General features: G+C 40.5%; 4 protein-coding genes across 9 annotated transcripts; 2 read left to right on the top strand and 2 right to left on the bottom strand.

Moving 5' to 3' along the window:
• Window positions 1–37: 37 nt before the first annotated feature.
• Window positions 38–3,568, bottom strand: cenpv (centromere protein V). Of its 5 annotated transcripts, none has more exons than XM_041052491.1 (6): window positions 3,439–3,568; window positions 1,302–1,399; window positions 1,081–1,173; window positions 867–936; window positions 671–785; window positions 38–311 (listed from the first exon to the last, which is right to left on the bottom strand). In XM_041052491.1, the coding sequence occupies exons 3-6, from the start codon at window positions 1,170–1,172 to the stop codon at window positions 160–162; spliced, it is 429 nt and encodes a 142-aa protein (XP_040908425.1). In that variant the 5' UTR covers window position 1,173; window positions 1,302–1,399; window positions 3,439–3,568; the 3' UTR covers window positions 38–159. The 5 variants fall into 5 exon arrangements, with proteins under 5 accessions (XP_040908425.1, XP_040908427.1, XP_040908428.1 ...); XM_041052493.1 differs by having other exon boundaries at window positions 1,302–1,396; window positions 3,439–3,518; XM_041052494.1 differs by lacking the exon at window positions 3,439–3,568 and adding an exon at window positions 3,185–3,393.
• Window positions 3,569–3,718: 150 nt separating this feature from the next.
• ubb (ubiquitin B) lies at window positions 3,719–10,716 on the top strand. The gene is made up of 3 exons (XM_041052004.1): window positions 3,719–3,863; window positions 4,491–6,098; window positions 9,959–10,716. The coding sequence occupies exons 2-3, from the start codon at window positions 4,499–4,501 to the stop codon at window positions 10,654–10,656; spliced, it is 2,298 nt and encodes a 765-aa protein (XP_040907938.1). The 5' UTR covers window positions 3,719–3,863; window positions 4,491–4,498; the 3' UTR covers window positions 10,657–10,716.
• A 3,368-nt stretch (window positions 10,717–14,084) lies between these two features.
• p2rx5 (purinergic receptor P2X, ligand-gated ion channel, 5) lies at window positions 14,085–21,127 on the top strand. Its single transcript, XM_041052489.1, has 12 exons — window positions 14,085–14,445; window positions 15,366–15,516; window positions 15,820–15,891; window positions 16,040–16,115; window positions 16,284–16,368; window positions 16,558–16,638; window positions 17,363–17,504; window positions 18,854–18,987; window positions 19,093–19,186; window positions 19,273–19,338; window positions 19,467–19,555; window positions 19,665–21,127. Exons 1-12 carry the CDS (start codon window positions 14,219–14,221, stop codon window positions 19,933–19,935), a joined length of 1,488 nt encoding a protein of 495 aa, XP_040908423.1. The 5' UTR covers window positions 14,085–14,218; the 3' UTR covers window positions 19,936–21,127.
• Window positions 21,128–21,226: 99 nt separating this feature from the next.
• Window positions 21,227–22,835, bottom strand: emc6 (ER membrane protein complex subunit 6). Of its 2 annotated transcripts, none has more exons than XM_041052496.1 (2): window positions 22,630–22,835; window positions 21,227–21,790 (listed from the first exon to the last, which is right to left on the bottom strand). In XM_041052496.1, the coding sequence occupies exon 2, from the start codon at window positions 21,754–21,756 to the stop codon at window positions 21,424–21,426; it is 333 nt and encodes a 110-aa protein (XP_040908430.1). In that variant the 5' UTR covers window positions 21,757–21,790; window positions 22,630–22,835; the 3' UTR covers window positions 21,227–21,423. The 2 variants fall into 2 exon arrangements, with proteins under 2 accessions (XP_040908430.1, XP_040908431.1); XM_041052497.1 differs by having other exon boundaries at window positions 21,227–21,787.
• Window positions 22,836–23,109: the final 274 nt, after the last annotated feature.

The raw sequence follows: 23,109 nt of genomic DNA, 5'->3' as shown, positions 1-23,109 counted from the left end.
CATTATACTGTATAAAAACAAAATTAGGGTTTGATTCAGTTGGGGAGCTGTTGTTTTTTTTTTTCATCTTATAACTTCACAGACTGTTGAAAATACTGTACAATATTTCTGGTGTACTACTGATTAAAAAAAAAGTTTGATTCTTCAATCACAGTGGTGTTATTTTGTTTCCTCAGCTGCGTCTGATACAGGTCTAGACATGTCTCTGATGGCCTTGTGAGCTTGCATGCTCTCTTCCCACTTCTCCCCACAAAACTTCTCCACTGTTACACTGCGCACAGTACCTGGATCCAGACAGTGTGGAGCAACACCTGGGGAGAAAACAATAGCAACGAATGACCTCTCGTTTGCTTTGCATGTAAACAACACAGCCCATTGTCTCCAGCACATTTCAGTGACGACTGGACTTTACCAGTTCAGTTCAAGTATTAGGTTTCAAGTCCGGGTTGGTATTTTCCTGATGTCACTGCCAGATAATTTAACTCTTATTGTGAACATAATATTTCTGCTTATAAGAACTTCCTTAAAAATATGGCATTAAAGAGCAGACAGGACAGTTTGGAGTAAACACAACAGAATTTGTTTGGAGTAAACACCGCCAGATGATGAAATAAGTTTACAACACATGAGAATGTTGTGACTGTCTTGTGTCAGCAGCTGGTGGTCATACCATATCCATCGGGGTTGGAGCGTGGAGTGTAGAAACTCTGAACTCCACAGGTTTTACAGAAGGTGTGTTTAGCAACATGAGTGTTAAATGTGTATGTTGTCAGATTATCCAGCCCCTGGAGAGAAATTAAGAAAAAAATATTTACTTAAAATGCTCTTATGGGTTTAATGTTACATTGAGAAGCTTGGTTTCCTACCTGCAAGAGTGTGAAGTGATTTTTTGGAACAATAAAATGGTGGTTTTGTTTCTTTGTGCAAATGCTACAGCTGGAGAAACAAACATACATCAGTTTATACCGATTTGCTAAAATTATAGCAGAAGGTATCAATTTTAGATTTAAAATAAAAACGTGTTTGATTGATTTAAAATAAAAACATGCTTGATACTTTCATTTCGTTGATTATCCTTACTTGCAATGGAAAACATGGAGGTCTGGGGAACTCGACACTTCAAATCTAACAGCTCCACAGTGGCAGCCGCCTGTATGCTTTATAAGAGCCATTCTATACGTATAAAGAAAATAACAAACCACCATGTAAAATGTGTATGTTCATGTTTGATTATTCTGGGATGGTAAACCTTACTCCACTCACTTTCCTGTTAACAAGTAAAAGACAAAGAATGTATTTACCTAGCTCTTTTGTGAAGTTCTGGTGGAACTGGTGTGACGTGTTTGTTGTGAAACCCGCTGACGTGGAACTGAGTGCCTCAACCAAAACAACCACCCTGCTGGAGAAAACACAACGACTCCAATCAAGGTCCATCACTGATAAGAGTCACATTTACATTAAAAGCCTCTTACACAGTTAGACCTTTGACCCATTCACAGCTGTTGATGTGATCAATGGATACGTCAATTAAATTTGAAGGTGGGTACCTCTACGAAAAGTCAATGTCAAGTTTGTTGTCCCGAGCCGTGGACACTTTTATTTCATGTGCTAACAGTGTCAGTGTCCACAGTACTTGGCTGGGTCTACTTCCTAAAAGACTGTTTTTCCTGGAACACTTTGCAACAGTCCATAATAATTCCAAGCAAGGGGCAGGGCAAACTACAGCAGATCTGCACAAACACATTCCTCAGAGACTGAACTAGTTCAGCCAGACACCCAGCTCTGTGTTGGAAAGCCCTGAGGCAGTGCATCACGCGTTAGGTGTCATATGACAGTGTGCTAGAAGGGTGGGGTAAGGGAATGTCGTGACCCAAATACATAAATTAGGACTCTCCTAGCTGTATCATATGACCCCAAAATAGAAACCCAGTAGGCTACAGACTCCCATCTGAGCTTTTGCTCTTCAATTTAATTTAGCTTACAGTGGCAAAGGGGTTTTTAATGATGGTGGGAGCTAAACATGGAAAATCACTGGTCAGTGCTTGAAGCTGCCAGTAATGAAGTTATACAGAAAGCTGTCACTATCTTGCTGGGCTCCTATGTTGGCTCCCACAAGCCACTTTACAGACCCATGACCTGAATCTCAGATGCTCAGTATGTTTAATCAGCTGGGTAACCTCTCACCAGGAACATATACAAAAAAAAACTACTACACTACAGCACTACTACTACTACACTACAGCAAATTAAAACCCTTGACTGACTTTAAAGATAAGCTCTATAGTCATTCCACACAATCTTAAATCGGCATTTAACTTGCTAGAATTTTCCATTATGACCTGGGCACTGACATCCTGCTAGGTGTAGATACTGTTAGGTATATAGATTCTTACGCTCACTGAAACAAGATCAAGAACTTTCCTGTAACTTCAACAATAAAAAAAAACTATAATATCTGTTGTGTCTTAGCATAAATTTCTAAAGGGCCATAAAGATAATAATATGCCTGCAAGGCTAGAAATAATCAAATCATGTCCTGTAAGCAAACTGAATGTTATTCACCACTGGCTAATATATCACAGGACTATTAACTTGTATGCTGCTCTTTGTACTGTATGTACATCATGATAAGGGTGTGCTCTCCACACCCTTTAAACTTCAGTAACATTGCAGCTATTTGATCATATATCCATATTTTCAGAAAGGACACCTACGTTCAAACAAACTCAAACTGACATATCAACTATTCAAATCTTTTTAGTTACATAATGGCTACAGTGGAAGGACATTTGAGGCTGGCTCAAGAAAAAAAAGTACAGTATAACAGCATATCCCACTAAATGAGATCTTGATAGATGTCTAAAACCCTTTGATCCAGCATTAAGGTCATGACCATGCAGTTTATGGTCATGACTAATATTGTGAGCCAGCCACGTCTTCTGAAGTGGTGTGCTGGCTATATATCATGAATGTATTCTTTATTTAGATGGTCTATGCAACAAGAAACCTAATAAGGATAGAACTGCAAGTGAATGAAATAAGATGGGTAAAGGAGAGCAGTTAGCAGTATGATCTTCCTATTTGCCTCAAATACTTTATCCTGCTATCACAACAGCTGGTAGCTCGTTTACCAAGCACGTTTCCATCTGTTAACAGGCACGTTTCACGGAGATAAACGGGATACCTGTCTGCACATGTCCCTTTCGTGTTCCAGTCACATAAACACACAGTCATTCAGACCCCGAGTTCTTAATGTGGCAATGGCTACGATATTTAGCATTCTAGAAGGAAGGAAAAAAGGCTGGACAAAGTCCGTGTGTGTAACACGCAGGCTACACTGCCATACCCTTGTATTACACAAGACTTTGCCTTTGTATAGCTCCTGAATGTTTCTGTTTCTGTTATAATCCCATTTTTTAGTCATCAAACATTACTTACTGTAACACAGCAACCAATCGCTGGTCAAACAAACAATTGCGCTGTCCAATCAGAAGCTCGGGCAAGGTTCTTGTTGCTGTGGTGGTTCTAGCAAATTCTGGAGCCGGAGCCAGTGTGTAGTGAGATATTATTCCGCCGAGCCAAAAATAAAATTCTTAAGCGTTGTATTTTTTGACTGTATATTTACGTTCATCACTAAGTGTAGTAGCATTGTATAAAATTATACTTTATGGTTCTGTATGTTGAAATTGTGCACTTCGTGCAGCTGGAACTACTTGTTAACGCGGACGGATATTGACAGATGACTCATACAGACTCCGGTATAAAAATTGTGTTTACGTGTACTGCGGTAGATCTTCAGCGGAAGCCGAAAGGAAGAAGTACTACACAAGCAAGCTGAGAACTTTGTCCTGCGTTTTTTCACAGTAAGTCCCAAGTTAATTTTGTTTCAAGCTTTATTGTTATAGTATTTTGATCTATTTAGACAATGGGTGTTCTTAGTACCCCTTTTGGTGACCAGTGTTTTCAGCGTCGCTTTAGAGAAACGTTAACGGTGGTATCTGCCTCAGATTGACGTTAAATCTCGAAGTAAAATGGAATATTTTAGCCACGTTATTTTTTAACTTTAAACGGCGATCCGACTGTTTCTTCGTCGATTTTTATAAAGCCACAGCACAGCATTGGTTAGCTAACGTTAGCTACAGCAGTGACTCAACATTTCCAGTATCGTCCATTAGCGCGTAACGTTGGCTGAACAAAAGGAGGTCAATATGATCTCAAAATGGCGCTCGGGCTGGAATGGCGGCTGAGCTGCCGATAGTTAAGATCCATCCATTCCACCTAATTTCTTTTCTAACGTTTTTATTTATTTGTAGCTGTAGCGACATCTTATAACTTAAACGTAACGTTATCTTACATTCCAAAGACGGACTTTAGATGATATTCACTTACAGTGACTACTGTGGATGTCTTTTTAATGTAAGTTAAGATGTTTAACCAATGGTAAGTTTTTATTTTTAAATCATGATTTTATGTATTTCAATTTTTCATAGGCAAAAATATGCAGATCTTCGTTAAGACCCTCACTGGCAAGACCATCACTCTTGAGGTTGAGCCAAGCGACACCATTGAGAATGTGAAAGCTAAAATCCAGGACAAGGAAGGCATTCCCCCAGACCAGCAGAGGCTAATCTTTGCCGGCAAGCAGCTGGAAGATGGCCGCACCCTCTCTGATTACAATATCCAGAAAGAATCAACCCTCCATCTTGTCCTGCGTCTGAGGGGTGGCATGCAGATCTTCGTCAAGACCCTCACTGGCAAGACCATCACCCTGGAGGTTGAGCCTAGTGACACAATTGAGAATGTCAAGGCCAAGATCCAGGACAAGGAAGGCATTCCCCCAGATCAGCAGAGGCTGATTTTTGCTGGCAAGCAGCTGGAAGATGGACGCACCCTCTCAGACTACAATATCCAGAAAGAGTCCACTCTCCATCTGGTGCTGCGTCTGAGGGGTGGCATGCAGATCTTCGTCAAGACCCTCACTGGCAAGACAATCACTCTGGAAGTTGAGCCAAGTGACACCATTGAGAACGTGAAGGCCAAAATCCAGGACAAGGAAGGCATTCCCCCAGATCAGCAGAGGCTGATCTTTGCCGGCAAGCAGCTGGAAGATGGCCGCACCCTCTCTGACTACAATATCCAGAAAGAATCAACCCTCCATCTGGTCCTGCGTCTGAGGGGTGGCATGCAGATCTTTGTCAAGACCCTCACTGGCAAGACCATCACCCTGGAGGTTGAGCCAAGTGACACAATTGAGAATGTCAAGGCCAAGATCCAGGACAAGGAAGGCATTCCCCCAGATCAGCAGAGGCTGATCTTTGCCGGCAAGCAGCTGGAAGATGGCCGCACCCTCTCTGACTATAACATCCAGAAGGAGTCCACCCTCCATCTGGTCCTGCGTCTGAGGGGTGGCATGCAGATCTTTGTCAAGACCCTCACTGGCAAGACCATCACCCTGGAGGTCGAGCCAAGCGACACCATTGAGAATGTCAAGGCCAAGATCCAGGACAAGGAAGGCATTCCCCCAGATCAGCAGAGGCTGATCTTTGCTGGCAAGCAGCTGGAAGATGGCCGCACCCTCTCTGACTACAACATCCAGAAGGAGTCCACCCTCCATCTGGTCCTGCGTCTGAGGGGTGGCATGCAGATCTTCGTCAAGACCCTCACTGGCAAGACCATCACTTTGGAGGTCGAGCCCAGTGACACCATTGAGAACGTGAAGGCCAAGATCCAGGACAAGGAGGGCATTCCCCCAGATCAGCAGAGGCTGATCTTTGCTGGCAAGCAGCTGGAAGATGGCCGCACCCTCTCTGATTACAACATCCAAAAGGAGTCCACCCTCCATCTGGTCCTGCGTCTGAGGGGTGGCATGCAGATCTTCGTCAAGACCCTCACTGGCAAGACCATCACTCTGGAGGTTGAGCCAAGTGACACCATTGAGAATGTCAAGGCCAAGATCCAGGACAAGGAAGGCATTCCCCCAGATCAGCAGAGGCTGATCTTTGCTGGCAAGCAGCTGGAAGATGGCCGCACCCTCTCTGATTACAATATCCAGAAGGAGTCCACCCTCCACCTGGTTCTGCGTCTGAGGGGTGGGCAGTAAAGTGCTTCATGATTCCATGTTCTTACAGTGTTTTTCCTCAATTTAACGTGCTATATATTACATGTTCTACATGCTGTATTACAAAGTTATACACATGAAAATTATTGACCTTTACATGACCAAAAGTTTAATGCACATCACTTAATAAACAGTGAAACTTAAGTTCCTGGTGTTGTTCATTTTTGGTGTAAATCCACTTTTGAGATTCATTGTAGAAATAGTGGTTGACTGGGGGAAAACACCATTATCCACATATAGTATTAAGGAGGAATAGTAATAAATCTGAATTTCACCAGCATGATTATGTCTATAGTATGAATAAAACAGGTATAATTCACTCTTGTGTTTTATGGTTGCCAGGATATCATAAGGGATAAAAAAAAAATGACAGTAAAGCTGTCAAATTACAGAAATTGGGGGGATAGAGGCATATTCTTGCCTGAAATGCTCAGTGCTAAATAAGACACCCTGGAGGTCAGAAGTTTTTCAGTTCTTTTTAATGTTCACTAAAGAAAGCAAGGTGATTTCCACTTATGAAGCTAATTCACTTCTGTAATCATATTGTGGTACACCTGTTGTCTGCACCAACGTAATCTTTGTGTGGGCGTACTGGAGATGTTGCTTTTCATTTCTGTTAACTTTAGTGTCTGTAAACTGAAGACATCTAGTGGCTTCCTTAGCAAAATTATAAAACACTACAGGGCGGTTAGCCCATGATGTATACAGTATAGACAGCTGTACAAGTCTATATCATGCCTACCATCAAAAACACGGCTTTAGTTGTGTATGGAAGGAGTATAATCTGTAGAAGGATAAGCAAACCAGCAGTTTTAGGAACGAATGCTTGTATTACTTCGTTTCCATGTCAAATATGGTATCTCGAAGTACATAATAATAGCCTACTGGGTTATTAAGATGCTGTACTGTGCCAGCAGACTGAATATGTAAAAGTATATTGGTATATTAAAATACAATCAATGAATTGAAACTTGGTTTACAGGGTTGTAGTGGACCCTTCTTGTACATTAAATCTCATTAGTGTTTTTTTTCAGCAATGCTGCTTTAGGTCTATTGAAGGCTTTCAACAGCATGGTTACCTGAATCACTCATAAAGAGGTTTATTAAGCTGGAGGTCAACCTCTGAGTCTGAAGGGCACATGAGAAGGTTGAAGGAAGTTTTTATGCATGAGGATCTGGCGCCATCTATTGTTGATATCTAAATGGTTGACGGTTCAAAGAAGTAAAATGAAGGGAAAGAAACAGAATTAGGGATCTAAAATGGGAGTCAGGGACCAACAGGAGTACTATGTGAGAACATCATCAAAGCTTTGGCCTTAGCACACGCAAATTGTATGGAGAAAATGCACTCTTTCAGTAAGGTAGAAATTGTTTTCAGGATAAGGAAACAGGAAACTGGGGGGAGGGTGGTAAGAGAACATTTTGTACTACTAATTGGATAAACTGTACACCATATTCATATCAAATTTCTGCTCAAAACATACCTTATTTTCTTACGTCCTGGTGGCAGGCAGGAAACCAGTGTCTCTCTGCTGAAGCTGGGTAGTTTGTACGAGGCATAAAAAACACACCATGTGTTAAAGGTCAGGAAGATATGAAGACATCAGTGATAATCAGCAGTAGAAATGAATACATCCTGGCAGTGTTTTTCAGTGTTCAGTGAATGAGATTACAGAGAATGTGTGATTCTCTTCATGCATATAGTGAATACTCAGATAGAAATTTGGCCTTCATTTACTTAAGTACTGTACTTGTACTTTAGTAACTGTTATAACATTTCTGTTTTATACAACTTTGTTCTGCAGAACTGTATGCTACTTATTCATTTATACAACATTAACAATCTAATGATATCACATATAATAATATATCAGTCACAGAGGCTATTCTCTGCAGAAAGATTATTTTTATTTTTGATACTTCAAGGACATTTGGATGATAGTACTTATGTACTTAAACTGAGCCAGGATTTAAAGTTCAGCACTTTCACTTGTAATAGACTACTTTGTTTTTATTTACTTTAAATAAAGGACCTTAGTATTTCTTCCAACACTGATCTGAACCCACAAGAAAGGCTGAAGTTAAGGATGACACTGTAGGAATGTAGTGTGGATTATGGAGAGCACGAGGATTGTGTTGTGGTATTTGCCATCTAATCCAAAGATAAACTGACTCAACACAGTTAGGTGGATAATCTGGTGTCATCTGTTGATCCTGCCAAAGGCATTTATCTCATAGCACAGCTGACTTGACAATCTGCTTTTAGTTTGTACATCAAGATCAGGAGCACGCATGACAAAATTCATGAAGCACACTACTTATTAAATTATGAAAACAACCTATATATATATATATATATAACAATACTAAGCACTTCGGCTGTTTAGCCAGTTACACTCAGACATAGGGTTTTTTTTTTTTTGTTTGTTTTGTTTTTTAAAGAATGCTATATAACAGCCATATCTAGTCTAACCAGTATTCTGTTTAACAAACAGCTTACATACTTGGCTTTGTTTTTCAGACAGCCATAATAATCTACATTCCTGCTTTTATTTATCTTGTCTTGGTATGATGTTGTTGCATTTCTATAGTTTTCCTGGTTGATGCACCTGGAGGAAGAGGAATGTAACCCTGCTGTCAAAGCAGCTGGTAGCACATTATTTTAAAAACACTTCTTCACTTGGTACCTCACCTCCTCATGTCTTGTTCACATGTGACTGGTGTTATGACTGTAATGTGACTGCATGTCATGCAGCTCAGACAGTAGTTTCTTTAAGCACTTCATCATCCTGAGTAGTTGTCAAATTTAGATTGCAGTTAGAGTGAAACGTAATTACAGACTCCATATTTCACCTTGCTAAATTATCACCTTGGGAAATTATAATTAAATTTGTAGGCAAAATACACTGTTCTTGCGTATAATACAGCTAAATGTGACACAATTAAACCAACTAAACTCAATGTTTAAACTATGTCTGCTAAAACAGGGGACTATTTTCCATTGCGGATGAATATTGGTTGGTGACGTGTGTCCAGTATAAATTATCCTGTCCCCCTAGCAACTGCAGTCGGAGGTGGTGTTACCTGTAAGGAGGATAAAACTGAAAAGGAAAATTGTAAGTACAATCGTCCGTTTTTAAAAAATGTTATCAGTAATATTTCAGTTTGCCTGCTGTATTTCTTCCATCAGTTCATCGCTTCCATAGATTTTTATTTGTTGTCGCTTTGGTTTTCTTGTTTAGCAGCTAACCGCTTCGTAAACAATTACTGTAAAGGCAAGTTAGCAACCTAAAATTAACGTTTCTTAACCGAATAATGTTACTGATCTATATCCTGAATGATGTTATAGGGTGTGCTTAATTTATCCACTGTTAACTAGAACAATAACGCGAAGGACATTGGCCAACATGAACAAGTAACAATGGTTCAGCGTTTCTAGCTGTATCCTCCATTAGCGGATAAGGTTAGCCGAACAAAACGAAGGCAAACAACAATAGCTTATTTTAAAATGGCGCTGGTGCTCGAATCACCGGCTTTCTACCAGTATGTTCTTGTGATACAGTGGGACAGCTCGCTGTTATCGCTTGTGGTAAGACAAAACGGTAAATAGTGACCTATAATGGCTGGTTGTATAGGGAAGACGTGTATGTGTGATTTAACAATTATTGTACACATCTAACCGGAAGAAGTCATTAACTAAAGAGCCATATATTGAAGTGTAGGCTGGTGAAATTTATTTAACAGTTTACTGGTTTATTCTCAAGCATACAAGGTAATTTTGTGCTGTAGTTCTTATTACATTAAAGAATACTAGTAACATGGAATATTTATTTTTCACAGGTGCAGACATGCAGATCTTTGTCAAGACCCTCACTGGCAAGACCATCACCCTTGAGGTTGAGCCCAGTGATACTATTGAGAATGTCAAGGCCAAGATCCAGGACAAGGAAGGCATTCCCCCAGATCAGCAGAGGCTGATCTTTGCTGGCAAACAGCTGGAAGATGGACGCACCCTCTCTGACTACAACATCCAGAAAGAGTCCACCCTCCATCTGGTCCTGCGTCTGAGGGGTGGCATGCAGATCTTTGTCAAGACCCTCACTGGCAAGACCATCACCCTGGAGGTTGAGCCCAGTGATACTATTGAGAATGTCAAGGCCAAGATCCAGGACAAGGAAGGCATTCCCCCAGATCAGCAGAGGCTGATCTTTGCTGGCAAGCAGCTGGAAGATGGCCGCACCCTCTCTGACTATAACATCCAGAAGGAGTCCACCCTCCATCTGGTCCTGCGTCTGAGGGGTGGCATGCAGATCTTTGTCAAGACCCTCACTGGCAAGACCATCACCCTGGAGGTTGAGCCAAGTGACACCATTGAGAATGTCAAGGCCAAGATCCAGGACAAGGAAGGCATTCCCCCAGATCAGCAGAGGCTGATCTTTGCTGGCAAGCAGCTGGAAGATGGTCGCACCCTCTCTGACTACAATATCCAGAAGGAGTCCACCCTCCATCTGGTCCTGCGTCTGAGGGGTGGTCAATAAATGATTCCATGCCTGTACTTGATCTACATGACAGCCTAACACAATAAAAGATGAGAGATTAAATTATACTGTGTTTTTCCTTTATTGCAAATTTGTCTAGATGGTGAGCACTGCAAGATTTGATGAGTTTCGTCTGGCAAAATCCAGTTACCATTCAATGTTCAGTTAAAATGTATTATGTTGAAAATATTTTGATTCATAAAATATATATTTGAATAAACTTGAATTACAAAGGAACATATAGTGATCTGTTATAAATCATTCCATACTGGTTGTTTCAATGTTTCACAACTGACAAGCAATTTTATATATTTCTACCGTGTACAAAATTCTATTTGGTTTTTCATGAAAAATGAGCTGATGTGACTGCATCTTAAACTTAAATATCATACAGGGCTTCTTTAAATCTTTGAAGAAAATTAGTTAAGGTTTAGGATGTTTCCCTTAAGTTTTTCTCATGGAATTGTTACAAAAAGCAGGTAATTGATTCACCTGGATAATTTGGCTGAGTAAAAGTAGGGACCCTGTAAAATCTGGAGCATGTACTGTTGTAAAAAGTTCTATACCTGGGTTTTAATCACTGTATTCATAGGCTGTTTAATGAAATGTGAAATGACACGTGGAACCACTAGAGGTCACCCTCTACAAAGGTGTAGTTAGATGTTTCCTTTCCCACTGCACAAATCTGTATTAAAAGTGAGAGTCTGTCTTGCAGGCCCCCTTTAACTGATTGTTTTCAGTCTGACAAGAGGATATAGGTCATGGTCCAAAGCAGCTGATTAGTAAATATCCACAACTAAGTTGGTGATGATTTTTCATCTAAAATGAGTAACTTAAAGGCTTGTGATGTACAGCACTGTGTAGTAGTTTTACTAAACACTAAAACAATCAAAAAATAAACTGCCTTGGTGTGACCACCCTTCAAAACAGCACTAGTTCTCCTCAGGTACACCTGCACACCATTTTAAGGTACTTGACAGGTAGGTTGTTCCAAGAATTCAAGCAGGTTCATCACATATGAGGTGCAAGACCAAAGAATATAACTTAGACAAATGTTTCATTTAAACCTAATCTTAAAGCCGTCTGGAGGAGGGGCCGTGTTACGAACTGTAGCTTTCTCACATGGCATATATTTCTACATATAGCTGTGCTTCGTAAAATTGCCTCAGACTCTTGCAGCTCAGAATAGTGCTTGAATTTTGGGTATATACCTGTAATGCAACTGCCATCTATAGTCTAGCTCAGGGTTCGGCAACCCTAAATACTCATTTGGACCGTCTCCCATAGAAAACACCTGGAGCCACAAAACCCTTTGACACCTAAAATGACAAACACTGCATATATCCGTTGTTTTGTTTTTTGTTTTGTTTTTTTTACCTGTATGCTATGTATAAAAAAAAACTACAGTGTATTCCATTTATGAAATCAGTGAACTAATACAGAGAACACCACATTTTATTTCTGCATGTAACAAAAACATTTCGAACTCCGAAAAAAAGACGCTTGGTTAATGCTTACTTTCAAATAAAATACTCAGTCTATTCAAGTCCCCCTCGTATTTATGAAATAAACAACAATAAACAAACTTAAATTATCTACCTGCAGCGAACCAAGAATGCCGTCTGCTTCTGTGTTCCGTCATCATTTTATCGCGTGTACTGGAGCGTGCAGCCAGCTGTCAACCTGAACAAAAAAAGGTCTATTTCACTGAACAATGCGAAATATATATTTGCAAAATAATAGCCTATAATTAAAATATTTATTTTACCTGGTTAATGTGATTTTTGCTCCTGAACCTCAGCGCACAGCGTCTGCACATCAGGACTGTAAGCTGTCGTCTGTGAAACTTTTCTTTTCTTGGATGTTGCCATCATTTACCTACCGGGGCTCGAAAAGCTCGATAAATCTTGCCGCCGGGTGTCGCACATCGGCGGTTGTGACGCATATTATGAGCGACAAAAAATTAAAAACGTTTTATTTTAATATTACAAGATCACCATAATCTTCAAATGTAGAATTACATTAAAAAAAAACTAACGAACTAAAATAAAAATAAATTTAAATTAAATACTCATTATTTATTTTCCAAAGTCACAGGGAGCCAGAGCAGAGGGATGAAAGAGCCACATGCGGCCGACCCCTGGTCTAGCTGGAGCTCCGGCAACTGCAGGGTCCAGCAGACCTCATATGGGACATGAATCTGCATCCTGTGGTTGAATGACAGACCTTCTACTCAGCATCCCACCCTGCAAAAAGATTTGAAGCCATAACTGGAGCTCAAGCAGAAACGGAGACAGTTAATGAACATGTCATAGAAAAGTGATTAGTATTCATCTGGATGATTAGGCCTACACATGGTAACTCAGTTAACTGTACCATGGAAGTCAAATGAAAATGAGAGACGATGGTGACAATCATTAAAGAGACTGTGGAAGGAAAGATGCAACAATCCCAGTTGTGAGATTAGACAGCAACACCAAAACAGTACAATAAAAAGTGCTATGACTGTACAGTTATATTTTAAAGAACAGCAGTGGATTATAACTTATTGTTGTATGGCTTGCAATGTACAACTTGTTGTAACCTGAATAAAAAAGGAAAGTATATGTAGTATAAGGAAATTGCTATTAACTCAGTGGAGCACATGCCCCCATCAAGGCCACATAATCCTACACGTCTGCCAAGCTCTTATAAACATAAAAGAGGAAGTAGTCTGATTACATAAATTATTTTTCATAAAACACATAAAACAACTGGATTCAGCATTTTTTCAGGAGTATATAACCAGAGTGAGAGTTGTGTCTGTATTCTTAACAGGAAGTCAAGCACATTTCCAGTTGTTGTTGGCCTCTACCAGAGTTGTCCCACCAGTTCTGTTTGTGATTTTAATGGACAGGATCTCAGGACATGATCTGGGGGAGAACAGAGCGCCTCAGGATCCCAAAGGAGGAGCTGGAAAACGATCTTTGGGAGAGGAAGGTCTGGACTACCTTGCTTGACCTGCTGCTGCTGTAAACAGAAGATGGATGGATGGATGGAAATAGTCGACCACTGGTTGGTAGGGAAATTGATGCTGTATAAAAAAAGAAAATAAAAAAATAAAAGTACTTATTCACCTGAGCTAACATTAGATGGGATAATATTACTACATGCCTACATGCATCTTGTACAATATACAACAGAACTGATGAGCATGTCCCCCTCAACCACCCACCCCATTTGTACGGCTCTGCCCACAGCCTCCAAACATAGAGTGTTTCCCCAGTGAAAAATAATCACAGTAACCTAAGTTTTTAGAGTAGGACATATTATGAATTTTACAGTAATATTACCTAAAATATTTAGAGTCACTTTAAATTCTCGGGGGCTATATACATATATAAAAGTGCGATTTATTATAAAGCTTACTTCTCCACAAAGTTCTGTGAGTCTCCCAAAAATCATGCCAGTAAAAACAGATTTGACATGAAACCAAACAGATTTTCTGACATTTCCCCCAGACGTCTCGCAGTCGTCTTCTTTCAAAGCAGACTGTTGCGGTGTTCCGCAGCCCCTCTCTCCAATGGGTTTGCCCGTTACATGTCAAGTGAACCAGCTGTATATATCAGCTGGGGGACCTGGGAGCTGCGCTCTCACTCGGGCTGACCGTGCGGGAGGAATGGCAGGCTGGGGGGGCTTCTTCCTTTCTCTCCTCAACTACAAGACGGAGAAATATGTCATCGCCGAAAACAGGAGGATCGGGATATTATTTAGACTCTATCAGTTGGCCGTGCTGGGATACATAATAGGGTGAGGTGCATTGCATGTCCCCCTTTTTCTTTTTAAATTCACATGGTATAAAAGTGGCCTTTTAGAAAGTGATTCACAAGTTAAAAATAGTTGAGCTTGTCGAAGGTTTTTGCTTTGTTGCTGCTGTTAAAGTGGCAGGGCCTTTTTTTTTTTTTTTTTTAGTTGTCTCTTAAAAAGTGTTGTCTCTTAAAAAAAAGGGGGGGGGGGGGGGGGTTTCACTTATGTCTGAACTTAGTGCAGATACAGTCAGGTTATCTCAACCCACCCTTCACCGTGTGATGACACTCCGATGACTGTAAGGTAAATTATGAATAGTGAGCAGGTGACTGGGTCAGTATGGTGAGGGTTAATACCAGTCACTGGTTTGACCTCACTTGCCTATGAAAGTTAAGATGAACTGTGAGATGACAGATTGTAGTGGCTGCAGTGTGGCTGCTGCAGGGTGGTTGTAAAATCATATTTGGATCTATGGCATGTAGGATACTGTAGCTTGGGGGGCTGCTCATGTTGTGTATGTGCTGCTTTTATTTCCATGTCTCTTTGAGACCTTTGGTATTTTCATTTTACTCATTAGACGCTGCTGTCGTCTCCTGTGTATGTGTGTGCAAAATAGTGAAATAGAAAATAAGTGGATATGCAATGGAGATGTTATGTGATGTAGTCTAAGACATATTTACAGATTAGCATTACTCCTTTCATCTGCTACACGCTGCTGAGCACATTTAATGACAGTTATAATGTGTGTGCTATCCACCCAGACCACATGCTCACAAACAAGCTGCTCAGCAAGCGATCTCAGATATACACTGCTGCACTGCACCCATTTTGATATAAAAGGGAAAAAAATGACATACTGTTAAATTTATTCAGCACGAGACTTTAAAACATGATGAATTCTTAAGTTTGGATGAATGTCTCAGGTGGGTGTTTGTGGTGAAGAAGGGGTACCAGGAGAGAGAGGAGGCAATCCAGACCTCAGTCATCACCAAGCTCAAAGGTGTCACACTGACCAACAGCTCTGAGACAGGGCTTCACCTCTGGAGTGCTGAGGATTACACCATACCCCCAAATGTGAGCCTATCTTTCTATTTATCAGTTAATTTATATAAGTTTCTTTTAAACATCATACAGACCTGTTCCAGTTTAAAAAAAAAAAAGGCAATTCCAGTTTGCACCAATTTTGATGTCCGAGCACTTCCCAATTACGCTTCTGTCTAGAGAGATCATGAGGCTATTGAGTGTCTGCCTTTGTGGATATCATTAGCCTCAGCATCTGTCTAAACGGATTTAACGATATTGAACTTCTTATGGAGCGTAATTTGTTTAACCTTTTGCTTCTTGATCTTATTGTGTGGATCTAATTTTATTTTGTAGGGCGAGCAGGTGTTCTTCATAGTAACAAATTACATAGAGACCCCCAATCAGAGACTGGGGTTCTGCGCTGAGGTGAGTGAATAGAAAAAGGGGAATAGCATGAGCATTTTTTATTGCTTTTTTTTTTCAATTCTAATATCTGAATTACTGCAGGTTGCGTTGTCACAGATTACCATCTCATTGCATTTTCATATCCAGCAGTTTTTATTCTCCCTCACAGAGTTTCAAGGTGCCACACGGACTATGTCTCAGTGATGATGACTGTGCGGAGGGGGAGACTGTGATAGCAGGCCATGGTGAGAACCATAGTTTAATTGCAGGTTCATGTCTTCATCTGCAGGGTGAGATAATTAACAACATATTGTTACAGAAAACATTTACACATGTAAGAACATGCATGATACACGCAAAACCAATCTGTTTCAAGCTCCATCCAGCCAACAATCTTTTGCTCTCTCTGTCAGGAATCAAGACTGGCTTGTGTTTAAACAGCACTGGGACCTGTGAGATTCACGCCTGGTGTCCCGTTGAATACAGCATGCGACCCACGTGAGTATCCCTCCTCTGCTGCAGAACTTTGGAAATTAGCCATTTTGTGCCATTACATTCACACTCACTCTGATCCCTCACAGGGACCAAGATATTTCACAGGTTCTATTTATTACTAATACGGCCTGTCAGCTCCTCTTGTTTTGTTTTTTTCTTTTACACACAGCTGCCTGTCTCTTTCATTTCCAGAGAGCCCTTACTGAGTGAAGCAGAAAACTTCACCATCTACATCAAGAATTTCATCAGGTTTCCAAAGTTTGAATTCTCTAAGTAAGTGGTGCTGATTGCTGGTGTGTGAATGGATTCAAAGCATCGTGGCATAGATCACCCACAGAGCTGAGGGATATACGTGTTCCAGTGGCTGCTTCAAATAGCTTTAGGGTGCAGAGAGCCTTCTATTTATACCAGCCTATGCATTGCACTCGGTGAGACAGTGAAACAGTCATCTGAGACGTCCTTGACAGCAGGCCTTGCTTTGGACAGGTGTCAGATCAGATGGGGCTAGCCCAGGGAGTTGTGCCTCTGCCCTCTCTGCTGTTTTCTGTTCAAGTCCCACTAGAAAGCAAAGAGATGCCACAAGCCACGCCTAATTCATCAGTCAGGATCTTATTTGAATTACACAGTCATCTCTCTTATGTTGCCTCACTAATCTTGATGTGCTTATGCTTAATGGGGATTGACAGGGTAATAGAAATCCCTCTTAATAGGCACTACTCTTAATGGCTGGCAACACTGCACGTCTTACAGTGTGACACGTGCAGTTCTAAGCTTATAGTTCAGTTGAAATGGTGTCTTACATAAAATCAGTCTCTTCAGCACTTCTGCTGCCACACGTGAAAACCTGAAAACTCTAACTTTGGTGATTTTCATCTTTTAAGTTCAGTGTATATTTTTTTTATGCTTATCTCTGGGCTATAAATGGTCATTTTCAATGGAAAAACGCAAAGATACAAGTGAAAATCAGAAAATGAAAATCAGACATTTCATGTCTTAGGTCTAATGTCCTTGAAACCTCTGATGACAACTACCTGAAAAGATGCTCCTACCACAAAGAGGACCACCCTTACTGCCCTATCTTCCGCCTCGGAGATCTGGTCAGCTGGACTGGGCATGATTTCCAGGATATGGCTGTTAAGGTAAAAAGAGTATTAATGTGCTAATCAAGACTGTGTGTGGGAGGGATTTCAGTTCCTGGCTTCCTCACAATTATTAGATAATATACCATACTACCACATTTAGGAATTATGGGAATCCATTTTAGCTGTTTGCAATTGCATTAATAACTGTAGAACAACACGCTTGTGCTATCTGTTTTTAATATAAATCATAACTATTCTTTGACAAAGATTCATCATGATTTTCTTATGGTAGATTTCTTTGGAGGACAAAAACTCTTCTGCAGCTGTTACATCCACAGTCTAGATTCTGTGGCCAGCGTTTGTTAACGGAGCTCTTTCTCTCTCCATGCTTCTTATTGATTTCCAGTAACAGACACATGTTGCAGTGGTTGTGCAGAAATACTAAAAAATAATCTGTATTTTTCAGACAAATCAAATGTTATCTCAAGGTCCACTTACTTGGTTTTTCCAGAGCTTCCACATACATCATGTGACCATCGTCAGCAGATGCAGCCTATCTGTCATGGTGATGTTTAGTTGTTATCATGTGACCTAAGTGTGGAATATTGGTGGTGTAATTACAAGTGGCTGTATAAAAAATAAAATGAAAATATAAATTAAATACTTGATAGCAACTAAAGCACCTCCATGAAAACAAACTATATCTGTACATGAAGTCCAAAAATATGGCTGATAGCTCAGGAAAAAACAACAAGTGGTTAGAACTTTACTGTCAAACTGCAATTTTCAAAGTAAAGAATGAACCTTAAAGCTCAACAGTTAATCTTAATATATTTATTAGAAAACACTCAAGCTCTACCCACAGTCAGCCTGACTCCATGTCTAATCAGTGTGGGTGTGAGAGGCCTTTAAGGGATAAAGGACAACAAGACATAAAGAGAACAAACATGAAGTGTGTCATTATAGCCCAGTTTAAGATGGTGTGTAACTGACACTACAATCTGGATCTCTGCAAACTTCCTGCCAGTAAATTCTGATGAAACTGAAACGGATACACAGATACAGTCCTCTCTTGGCTCATTCTCCTACAATACTAAACCTTTGGTGAGAAATGGTCTTGGTCTTTGGTCTTAGAAATGTTGTCAAAATCTGTTCAATTCTGAGTTTTAGAGACACTAAACCCATCATACAAAAACTTGTTGGCTGCTCTTATGTCAAGGTGCAAGACTGAAGGGGACAGAGCTTTTGCTGTCAGGACACCTCAGCTATGGAATGACCTGCCTCGTAAACTCAGACCTGCAAAATCAATATCCTCTTATAAGTCACTTTTGAAAACTATATAACTATGTTACATAGCACAAGTGCTGTTTAAATAAACATTATCATTATGTGTTTCTGTCCATCAGGGTGGGTCTGTTGGTATTCTTATTGAGTGGAACTGTGACCTGGATAAAGACTATTCACAGTGTAATCCACAGTACAGCTTCACTCGCTTAGACATGAACTTGAACAACTCAGTCACATCAGGATACAACTTCAGGTACGTCCTCTCAGGTGTTAAGCTGAATCTGTCCGTCCTCTGCCTGTCTAACCTGTGTCATTTTCATCTTTTACACTTTCAGTGAAATAATTTCTCCCCCTACAGATATGCCAGGTATTACAAGGATCAAAATGGCGAAACCTATCGCACTTTGTATAAAGTGTATGGAATTCGCTTCGATATAATGATCAATGGCCAGGTACAGCAGTGACATGAGCGCTTCTTTTCTAAGGGAAGTACATGATTCTGGCATTAGACTTGCAGTGAATGCTTTTTGTTTTACAGGCTGGGAAATTCAATATTGTTCCCACAATAATTGCCATTGGTTCAGGTGTTGCTCTGCTGGGTGCAGTGAGTATTTTACTGAATTATTATGTTGATGTGTGAGTGGATAATTGTGTGAGTATTGATATGGTAATATCAATAATGACTCAGCAGGTGGTGAAAGTCCAGGTGATAGTATTTTTTTTACCTTTCAGGGAGCCTTCGCATGTGATATGATTCTACTTTACATGATGAACACAAGCTCCTTCTACCGAGAGAGGAAGTTTGAAATCATCAACTTTAAGTATGACTATTTGTATTTACACACTTAATGAACTGACTTTTCAAATCAGACATTTTCCAAATCTAGATGGTCACTTGTTAGCACATCTCTCTCATCCTGTATGTAACAGGAGAGAACGGAACAAACACAAGGATGGAAAGGCGGGGCACCGCGAAAGGAGATCCAGGAAACCAGGTGGAGAGAAAGGGGCAGAAAACTCCATCAAAAATCCAGGGGAAACTGAGCCCACTGAGGGAACTTCTCCCACTGCAGAGAACCAGTCCACCGTGGAGAAACGGGGTCCCACCATTCCACGCAACACAGGACAACGATACTCTGCCATTCTCTCTACTCAAGGTGCAGAGTCGAGGCATCATATCACTTTCTCTCCACACAGTTAAGTCTGCAGACAGAGCAACACAAGTCACCCGCAGTGGTCTCGGTTTTGTTGCAGGAGGTGGAACCAAAAGTCGGACTCATGTCCACTTTTTCACCTGCTGGCACAACTGTTGGCACGCCACTAGCTTGAGTGATGCTCACTTTGACTGAATGTGTATTGGTCCAGGGAAATGTCAATGTTCTACACTGAACAAGTGGGCCAGGACACTGATGTAGAGATACACAGGAGGATGGTTTTGAGTGGCTGGGTCAGGAACCAAAGGTGGAATGTGAGAGATTATAACAGGTCCATAAATAACTAAAAAGTACTGTGATAATCCTGATGGCAGAGTGACTTAAAATGATTAATCTAAGACTTTTAGTGAGTTGCCAAATATACGTCAGTTACAGCTTACAAATGTAAAAAATTAATTGTTTCTGTTTCACGTCATAGATTCAATGCTTTCAGCTCTTTGAGCTGTTGATCAGACTAATGAAGCATCATTTCCAGTTACAAAAAGTACAGCAAAAGTACCAAGTGATTTCATTACAACCAGTCTGCAGAACACTTCCTAAATTCAATGTTGGGTCATGAGCGAAATGATTTAAGAATAGATTCAAAAAAATATGTTAAAAAAAAGACTTGTAAGCAATATCTAAGAAAAATGTGAACGGTCTTAATTGTTTGTTTTTCAGCTGAATGCGTCATGTGCCTGTGTAAAGACAGGCATTTGAACATACTGTTCAACACTGCTGATGTGTTTCCTGCTCTGTGTGGAGTTGGCTGTGCTGATTGTGACTTTGATATGTGCCATGCAATGGCTGCAACACAATCACACTCACAACATTGTTCACTTATGAAGCTGTGGAATGTAGTCTGTCACCTGCTATCAGTCTACAATGAGTGGACTAGTTCACCAGTGATGTACGGGCTGATTGTCGATGAAGTGCAAAGGCTCCCTTTCCTGTTTGTTGTCCCTGTTTCTATTTATTGATTGTTCTTTATTGTTGGAGACAAATGTATTTGTCATGTTGATTTCATGCCAACAAGTGACACTGCCTGACAAAGTGATTAATAATGTATACAGAACTTGTACAGAGGTATTTATTCAAATCAGTAATCACATCTGTTATAATCTGAACATAATATTGTACATGAAATGTAACGCCACACCTTGTAAAAATGTTATCTGTTCTAATGAATGTTACACTACAAGCTACATAATAACAACTGTGGCTCTTATTCTGGTGTGGATGATTCTGTGCTCAGAGCAGGAGTTACAGGTTAAATAAGTTCATAGTCACAGGTATGTGTGGAGCAGGAAGAGAAGGGGGGCAGTTTATTCTGCATCTGGTAATTACTGTCATATCCTCCAATATATCAACAGTACTTAAAGGAAAAATCAAAAGTCTTTTACTAATGTCTTATCTACAAACAGCAGGCCAGACAATATTATTGGATTACATAGGATTAGTTAGAAGTAATTCACTATTATTTGCGGTAGATCATTTTAGTACACATGCACCATTCCATAAAGGAAAGTCCAGAACAGGACATAAGTAAAAAGACCTCCAACAAGGCCTCCGGTGAAGAGCAGCCGCCGTGATTTAAAGCATTTGTTCCACCGCCGTCCGGCCTTGAGAATGAGCAGCAGAGAGAGAAGAAACGAGGAGAGGAAATAAAAAATGAAGCCATACAGTCCCGTCAGTCCGAGGATGCCGGCTGTTGCTCCGGACAGAGCGGACACAGAGGTGCGGCAGTAGTCCAGCACGGCGGCGTTGCCCCTCACAGCCACTTCACTGATAAACTGTGGTCCCTCACGCTTGGCTACAACTCCCGCCATGTTGGCTCTGGTCGTCTATCACAGGAAGGTGCTACTGTAAGGGAAGAGTTTCAGACATGTTTACAGTATAAATACTAAATATTGTACACTTTTGAAGCCATGAGATAACAAAATACAAGTGACTCACAGACTGAACTACCACACTGAAAGTAATAGAGCTAATCTCAACCAGCTACATGAAAATCACTGCTTAAACATTACTATATCAGTATTAATAATGATAATAAAAATGATAATAATGCAATGACATAAGACTGGAAAGCGCCAGTGCCAGTATTTTAATTTTCATAAAATTTTGAACTTGTAATGGAATATTTGTATGTACACTGTGATATTAATACTTGTGCTTGTTATAAGGATCTTAATGCTAATGGAAAACAAGGGCGTTTCTACATTAGAAAAGACAATCCCTGACGTTACATGATTTACAGATTGCCATAGATCTAAAGTGAACGTAATGTATACAGCAGATTTACTATTACGGAGAAAACAAAATCAGAAAAAGCGACATACGTCTCAATACATCAAAACATCATAATATGACAGACAATGACAGAAAGCAAAGCTGTCATTCTGCACTGGTCGATGTTAGCTTAGCTACTGGCCACAATGAAGCAACACGGCTAATGAAGACATTTAAAGCCTTGAAGTGGTGATTAAAAACAGGCACGTTAAACACCAGAGAGACAAAAACGAAACAAATCAGTAGAACCTAACTATTAAACCAAACCCAATACTGCACGGCTTTGGGGAGTTTAACGACATATTAACCTGCTTTAACTGAACAACATTCTTGTCAGTGATGATGCTAACATGCTAGCACCGTTAGCTCCGCAGTTAGCTCGCTGACGGTTACTGATGGCAGCTTCTCACCGGAAATCAACACAGAGAATCGTCGACTCCTCACTGCGCGATCACAAAAGCATCATCTACAGGAGTCAGTTCACAGACTCAGACAGCAGATAGTTTTTAGGGACTGTCAGTCTGTCAGTCGGTAAGGCACGGGAACAGCACATTCATTCTCGTTTGCACGACACCCGTATTACAAAGTCGGCCATGCTCCTACGCAATGCATTGTGGGAGCAGGGAACTCATCAAACAGGAGGCGACGACATGGTGCGTTCTATGTACAATAAAAAGTAGGACGTTCTAACTTTATAACACCAAATGGCCCCTTTAAGCTTCATCGCTGTTCTTGCTGACCATGTGCCTCCCTCTTGAGGCACTATATTGAAACACACAGGTAAATCCGTTCTTTTGAAACGTCCAGCTTCCCTGGGGAAACAGCAAAATGTTTCACAATTATACCCAACACAGCAAAACTTAGTACTTCTTCCTTTAATTTAGTATGTT

This window comes from Toxotes jaculatrix, chromosome 12 (genome assembly GCF_017976425.1).
Source record: "Toxotes jaculatrix isolate fToxJac2 chromosome 12, fToxJac2.pri, whole genome shotgun sequence".
Lineage (NCBI taxonomy): Eukaryota > Metazoa > Chordata > Actinopteri > Toxotidae > Toxotes > Toxotes jaculatrix.
Note: the sequence above shows the minus strand (reverse complement) of the source record. Positions and strands in the feature narration are given on the sequence as shown.